General features: G+C 39.7%; 2 protein-coding genes across 3 annotated transcripts; one reads left to right on the top strand and one right to left on the bottom strand.

Moving 5' to 3' along the window:
- The first annotated feature begins 248 nt into the window (after positions 1 to 248).
- LOC121804516 (CBBY-like protein) lies at positions 249 to 4322 on the top strand. Of its 2 annotated transcripts, none has more exons than XM_042204086.1 (11): positions 249 to 559; positions 1345 to 1394; positions 1511 to 1574; positions 1968 to 2016; positions 2129 to 2197; positions 2406 to 2467; positions 2967 to 3047; positions 3251 to 3405; positions 3478 to 3562; positions 3741 to 3884; positions 4113 to 4322. In XM_042204086.1, exons 1-11 carry the CDS (start codon positions 267 to 269, stop codon positions 4213 to 4215), a joined length of 1155 nt encoding a protein of 384 aa, XP_042060020.1. In that variant the 5' UTR covers positions 249 to 266; the 3' UTR covers positions 4216 to 4322. The 2 variants fall into 2 exon arrangements, with proteins under 2 accessions (XP_042060020.1, XP_042060021.1); XM_042204087.1 differs by having other exon boundaries at positions 349 to 539; positions 3221 to 3405.
- Positions 4323 to 4483: 161 nt separating this feature from the next.
- Positions 4484 to 6769, bottom strand: LOC121804515 (U-box domain-containing protein 30-like). Its single transcript, XM_042204085.1, has one exon. The coding sequence runs from the start codon at positions 6192 to 6194 to the stop codon at positions 4848 to 4850; it is 1347 nt and encodes a 448-aa protein (XP_042060019.1). The 5' UTR covers positions 6195 to 6769; the 3' UTR covers positions 4484 to 4847.
- Between the last annotated feature and the right edge of the window lie 274 nt (positions 6770 to 7043).

Genomic DNA, 7043 nt, shown 5'->3' with positions numbered 1-7043 from the left:
TTTCATCTATTATTGGATTCACAAATTTTAGCAATTCCATGCTTGGTTAGAGTCGTTGAAAAATGGTGATTTGAGGAGCGTAGCACAGCACCGAGCTTAACGGTTAAGCACACGACGACATGCTGTAGGTAAACAAAAGTTTAAAATATGAAAAGTTTTAGGGGTCTTTTGATATTAAACAAAAATGTGGTCCTTAAAAGTGGATATTAATAAAAGCCTGCTCAAAAAATCTTTAATTCTCTCCACTTTCACCCAAACTGTCAAACATGGAAACCGCTTCGTCGCCGATTTTATACACACTCCGATTTCGCGGCGGTTCCGCCACCTCCACTTCCGCTGCACACGCTGCCAGTACTGCTAAAGTTTACTACCACATACGCAGAAAGAGTCCGAGTGATATTTCTCTACTTGCTTCTTCAGATAATTGCCGTTGTAGTAGTTTAAGCGGACGGTTCCAGAAGAAATTGCGGTTTGGTCGGTTGATTTGCGATGCTTCCTCACAGATGCCAGCTGAACGTGATCAATCGCAGAAATTTGCGGTACTAATTGAAGTGGAAGGGTGTGTATTTGATTGCCATTTAGTGATTTTATTTTGTGCGTTTCGTTTTACTGGATTTCATGTTTTTTTCTGGAGAAATTTTCTTTTATTGCTTGAACTTATGTTGATGCATTGGCGGTGGTGTATTTTGCATGGAGTATTGAAGTAATTTTGGTTCGTTTTTCTGTAATTATGCGTCTGTTGAATTTGTGAACCTGACATTATGGAAAAGCTGCTTCTAGTTTGAACCTTTTTTACATCGAATTTTTATGTTACAGTTTGAATTTGAGTGTATTATTGTTTATTATCAGCATTTGGTGGCGTTGGATTGGGGGTGGTAGATAGCTCCAAAAAAGGTGAAATGTTGCATTTGAATAAGAGTGTATTATTGTTCATAATCAGCATTTTTCAATGACTCTAACCTGCTTAGTAAAGATTAGTCCACTGGTCGCAATATGCTGTAACTTGATTACATTGTAGCCGGATATGAAAGTGACCATGTACCAATACAAGGATTTGTGTTTAAGCTGCAATATTATTTCCTACACTTATTTCTTTTATTTGATGTTACTAGGATGAAGGATTTGAGCATAATGTTGTCCAAGTATGATCCGTGTTAAATTATTAGGTCAATGTTAGATAAAATTTCAAATTTTTTTCTTTCAAGTGGGAATGTACCATTGATTAACTTATCTTATTATTTGTGCCTTCCATTCTGACAATTATCAAAATGGTATACTCTCATGCTGGTGTGGCGCTAAAACCATTTTAGTTGTGGTTGAGCTGATGAGTTTTCTTTTCATCAGGGTCTTAATGGATGTATACCGGTTATGCAACCGCCAAGCATTTAATGCAGGTGCTCGTATTACCTGGAATTTGTGTTTTCTTACTTAGACTTGTACATTTGTTTAGTTGACCTAAATTGTCTTTCTTCCTTATGAATGCTTATGTGGTTTCTTTCAATAATTTCAGCATTTAAAAAGCTGGGATTAGATTGTGCAAATTGGAGTGAACCAGTTTACTTGGACCTTCTAAGGTGTGGTGGTATATCAATTATTCAGAGAAGTTGTGTTCAAGTTTGATTCACCTTGTGATACCAATTCACATATATACAACGCTTCTCTTACCCCCCTTCTCTCTCAGTTTCAGAATTAGCTGTCTTGGTATTCTTTGTTTTTGCACGTTGTAGTCTATCTAGTTTCTTGTCGTTTCCTGATCCGTTAAGCCTTGCATGATTTGACCTTGTTGCTTCAGTTTTGCGGCCTGGGTATCTACTTTGCTTCACTATTCTTCGCATGTTGGGTTGTAGACACCAAAATCCATATAAGTCCATGTGTTGAAGATGGAGTGCTTGAAACTTTTATGCTTGGCTCTTGTGAAACATATTCTGCAAAAAAACAACTTACACTAGCCTGTTTTTAATGCGCAGGAGAAGTGTTGGTGATGAAGAAAGGATGTTAATATTGTTTTTTAACAGAGTGAGTTATTTCGATATCTTTAAACATATCAAAATGTGATTATTTTCCCTTATTCAGTCTTACTAGCTTTTGGCAGCTTCAATTGAATGAGTGTAGTATGTTATTGTTGCAGATTGGTTGGCCCACATCAGTTGCCACAAGTGAGAAAGGGAGTTTTATGAAAAATGTTTTACGTGAGAAGGTATTTTATAGAGTTATTATTTAGGCAGATATCTAACTGTTTTCTCTGGGATCACTTATCTAAACAGCATTTATGTCATTCCTGGTGGCAGAGAAACTGATAGATTGTGCTTAAACTGCTGCTTCTATGATATATTGAATTCTTGTAGCATGTGAAACAACTTTTAAATTACTATATAGCTCAATTATGACTGGTTAACTGTCTGCAGAAGAATGCACTGGTTGATCTTGTCGCATCAAATGAATTTTCGTTGAGACCTGGAGCTGAAGAGTGAGTAATGAATTTTGTTCTGCCTGAGTTTAACTCGAATATGATATAATACTAATCAGGCCTTTTAACTTTCGGAATAAAATGCACTGCCTTTCTCCTATAATAATTTCGATCTCAAAAATAGATAACAATCATGCAGTATAGTTTCCTTCTAGTGCCACCAACAAACATACAGATGCACACGGTTTTAAGCATGGATAATAGGATGACATGATCTATTTATTTTGAGCTTCTCTATGGAGTATGGAACTGTAACTGTTAGAGTTGTCTCTCACTTGCAAGAGTGCTATGTTATTTTTGAAATTGTTTCCATTTCCCTGCCCTGCAGCCTGTATTTTTATCATCAGAAATTCGTGTCTGTACTGGTAGCTGTAACTAGCTGGAAGATTTTGCGTTTTGGCTTGCTTATTAATTTGTTGTTTTTACTATACTTTGACAACGTTTTCATCAAGACAACACTTCTTACCTTTCTTGCTTGTGGTTTCTCCCTCCATCTTAGGTTCATCGACAAGGCTTGTGAAGAAGCTGTGCCAGTGGCTATCTTGACAGCTAATAGCATAAGCGGCGAAAAGGTGGCAAGGTTAGTACTCTACATGCTTTCTTTGTTGAAAATATTTGGTTTATGAGCTAACAATATAACTGTTGGAAACGGTCGCTGATTTGAATTGAAAGAGTATTACTAGTATAAATACATATGGCACAGTATTAACATTTTATACTTTTGTGGCTTAACTTTTGCATGCAATAATACAGTGATTTATTGGAAGTATTATTGATTATCAGATCAATTGTTGAAAAGCTTGGAACTGATAGAATATCGAAGATGAAGATCATTGGAGATGATGAAGTAAAGCAAAGCTTTTATGGCCAACTGGTATTTGGAAAAGGTGTATCTTCCAGTTTGGATGAACAGCTAGCCAAGGCAGTGAATAAAGCTGGTAAGGGTTCTGTGTTTACATATTGTTTCCTCTGTACATGCTGAGTAAGATTTTTGTCATTTTTGGAGCCAGCTTCTGCCGAGAAACAGAGAGTCGCAGAGGAGGTTGCTTCCGTGCTGAAGCTGAAAGTGGAACTTAACACTACTTCAAGTGAAAGGTTTTCTCACACTCGATGCACACTATTTTTCAAATATTTCTCTATATTTCTTTAGCTAGAATGTGGAAAATATCATACTATAATATCTGAATGTGAGATGTTGCTCTGTATCATGCTTTGTTTTCATATTATATTTATGGAATACTGCAAACATAAATCGACGTTCTGGTTTATACAGATTTCAAAATATTGTAGCTGCACTGAGGGTAGGAGCAGAAAAGGTAGATGTGCCGATTTACAACTGCATCCTTGTTACTGGAAGCCAATCTGGAGTTGCTGCTGCTGAGCGAATTGGCATGCCTTGTGTAGTTCTTAGGAGTAGGTAGGTTTACTTCATCTCGCACATGATCGATTACTCACTACATATTAACTGAAATTGGATGAGAAAAGGCTTTGGAGATGAATCAATCTCCCCCCTCTTCCTATGAAGATCTTATATATTTTCAGCTGATATTCTTGAACATGGCGTGGACTTGTTATTCTAAAACTAAATCTGCAGTAACTGATCGATATTCTTGTGTTTTGTCGTTTCATGTGGTGAACTATGAAGCTCGACATCTAGAGCTGAATTCCAAGCTGCCATTGCTGTGATGGATGGGTTTGGTGGCGTGGACCTGACCATTTCCAGACTTCGCAAAAAATTGTTTCCTTGAGCTGCATCTGATAGCTTCTGCAACAAAGAGCTCCGTTATGCTGTAAATGACAGTTGCACATTATGTTTTTGGTTTGGTTTTATATACCAGATTTATCTTCCATTTTATCTGCTTCTCTTCATTTTTTTGTAAATGACTGTTGCACATTATGTTTATGGTTTGTGAATCACTCCAACATTTCGACAGATGATTTTCCAGCTGAAAAGTATTGGAGAGAATATGAGAAACGTCAACAGAAAAATGAAAAAATAGCAGAAAAAATTGGAAATGGCCAGTAAAGAAGTGAAAAATTGGTGATTGAATTGATTGATACACATGGAAATGATATCTAATACCCAAAAAAAAGTAACAGAACTTCTACATGGTCGGTAGGGAAAATTTGGAGGATCTTGAATCCCTAAGACTGAGAATTGCAAAGATTAAATGGAGCAAAGCAAATAGCTAAGAAATTACAATTGCAATCTGCTGCATGCTCCACCAACAAAGCCAATTTCAAGAACCACAGTGGCTACAAGCTTATGTGCGCCATATTTTTTGTATCTTTACAAATGACATTATTCGTAATTGTCATGGCCACTGGCTCCTCCACGTGGAGGTCGTAGGAAAATCTTGGTTGGAGCAGCGCCCGGGTTTCATTGGATCGTTCTAGTCAGTTTGCACTTGGAGATGAATATCGTGTCTGAACAGTTGAGACTGCAGAGCTTCAAAAGCTCGGCAGCGCGCTGCTTGAGGGCTGGACTGCAGCCACTCTGGATGACGAGGAGGAGCTTAGCTGCAAGACCGGCATCCACAGCTCTCAACGAGCATTCTTGAGGTGAGAGGTTGCAGACAGAGCACAAGATCGAGATGGCATAATCTGTGCAGCACTCTGTGATCCTCATGAGTAGCTTAACCATGGTTGGGATCGTGTTCGAACAATCCTTCAACGCTTGCTTCCCTTGTGGCACAGATGAGAGGGTGTCCAACACGGAGAGAGCAAGCTCGACACACTCTGGATTTAACACCGGTATCAGCTCTAACAGGTGAGGTATTGCTCCGATGCTGACAATCAAACTCCGGACCTCTTTGAGCGTGGAAATTGACTTAAGAAGGGCGAGGGCAGGCAAATGGCCATTAGGGTGCCTCTTATTCCTCACTAGCCTCATCAACGCGACCAACAAGCTATGGCTTGACACGAGCTCCGTCCTAAAATCATTCTCCTCCTCCATCAGCATCTCAATCAACCTAACACAATTAATCTTCGTCTCAATCGAACCCTCATTCAAAACGTCCACTACAGACGAGACTTTCGCAGGCTGCATCAAGCTCATCTTCGCCTCGGAAGTGAGGCTCAAGTTAACAAGAATCGCCACGACCTCAGACCCTATGGCGTAGGAAGTGAATGGGCCTAGCAAGGACGAGACAAGGGCCACGCCACCCTCATCCACGACAGTCTTCCTAGCAGTGGAGTGATTCGCCACGACCCTCTGCAGCTCCTTGAGGGTCTGCACCCGCGCCTGGCCCTTAACCCTCTTGAGATCGGCGAGGAGCTCGGACGCCCTGCCCTCAGCATCCTCGGAACGCTTCTTCATCTGCACATACTTGTGAGAGAACCAGGTGTGGGTCAAGTGATGCAAGGTAGTGTTGGGGGTGAGGGTGTCATCCCAGAGCTCCTGCATTGTGGTGGGGCAAGTGTAATGCCCCAAACTAAACCATTTCAAGATGTTGGACCTCTCATAGGTTTGGCCAGTGCAGAGTGTGACAGGATCTTGCATCGGTTCAAGGGAGATGGGGCAAATGAAAACTGAGGGAACCTCACACAAATTGAGCTCTTCAATCATCTTTTTCAGATCCAATTTCTCGCCGCCGTATACCGCCACAGCGCCGCCCCCCAAAACACCATCCTTCACGGCGGATTCCACATCGAGAATATACCCATCACCATCACCACCACCACCACCACCACCACTGTCTTTTCTACGAGGCTGAAACATAGGCATTTTGGCACTATTCTAGTTTCTAGCAGAATCAAACCTTTTGCCCAATTACTGACTGAAATAGCAAGGAATCTCCACAATCAAGTGAAATAGAAACAATAAAAGTATAAAAACAACTACTACGGCACATCAAGTGTTTGTGAAAAAGGTTAAACAAGAAATTGGGGGAAATAATTTATCTCACTTGCATTGACATTCACAAGCAATAATGCAGCTTTCAAAGGGATTTTCCTCCCTCTCTCACTCACTTTTTCGGAATTTCTCTTTCCCCGGTCAAAAGAGGCATCACCATCATCACACAGCATTCATATTTAAGACTCTCCCCAGAAAAATATCAATAACCACTTTCTTCCAATTCAAGCCTCAGAAAAAGATGAGAGATGATGAAGCGTATAAGCAACAAACTTTAAAGTAAAGACATAGATCCAGGAAAATAATTCACAACCAGATAAAAAAAAATCCGAAGAAATGAGGATTCAAAGGCTATGGCAATTAGAAGGGAGAGAGAAAGGGCATCTCCAGCACTTCCTTTTTCACCCTTTGTTTTTTTGGGCAGTCCCACTCACAGTCGTAGTCTTGACTGAATCGAATAAATATTCATTTTATTCGACGGAGAAAACTAAAAATATATCCTTGAAACAACCAAAAATGCGAATTTCAACAGTGTATTTTAATACATAGATTTCTGGAAATTCCCACAAAATGGAATAAAATAATAATATTTCTTCAGGATATTGAATAAGAAAATAAAATATAAAAGTGCGTGCAAAGGACACTTGACCGCCGTGACAGCGTTGGTTTGACTGTTCTTTGTCACAGCCCAATCATATCGCACCACGTCATGATAATAAT

The sequence above is a fragment of the Salvia splendens genome, chromosome 5 (genome assembly GCF_004379255.2).
Source record: "Salvia splendens isolate huo1 chromosome 5, SspV2, whole genome shotgun sequence".
In the NCBI taxonomy this organism is placed as follows: domain Eukaryota; kingdom Viridiplantae; phylum Streptophyta; class Magnoliopsida; order Lamiales; family Lamiaceae; genus Salvia; species Salvia splendens.
This window is presented reverse-complemented; position numbering and strand designations above follow the sequence as displayed.

Coding starts and splice junctions, on each gene's coding strand:
- LOC121804516 (XM_042204086.1), top strand. CDS start 267: ATGGAAACCGCTTCGTCGCCGATTTTATACACACTCCGATTTCGCGGC. Junction 2,017..2,128: donor TAATATTGTTTTTTAACAGA/GTGAGTTATTTC, acceptor TTATTGTTGCAG/ATTGGTTGGCCCACATCAGT. Junction 3,885..4,112: donor TGTGTAGTTCTTAGGAGTAG/GTAGGTTTACTT, acceptor TGAACTATGAAG/CTCGACATCTAGAGCTGAAT.
- LOC121804515 (XM_042204085.1), bottom strand. CDS start 6,194: ATGCCTATGTTTCAGCCTCGTAGAAAAGACAGTGGTGGTGGTGGTGGT.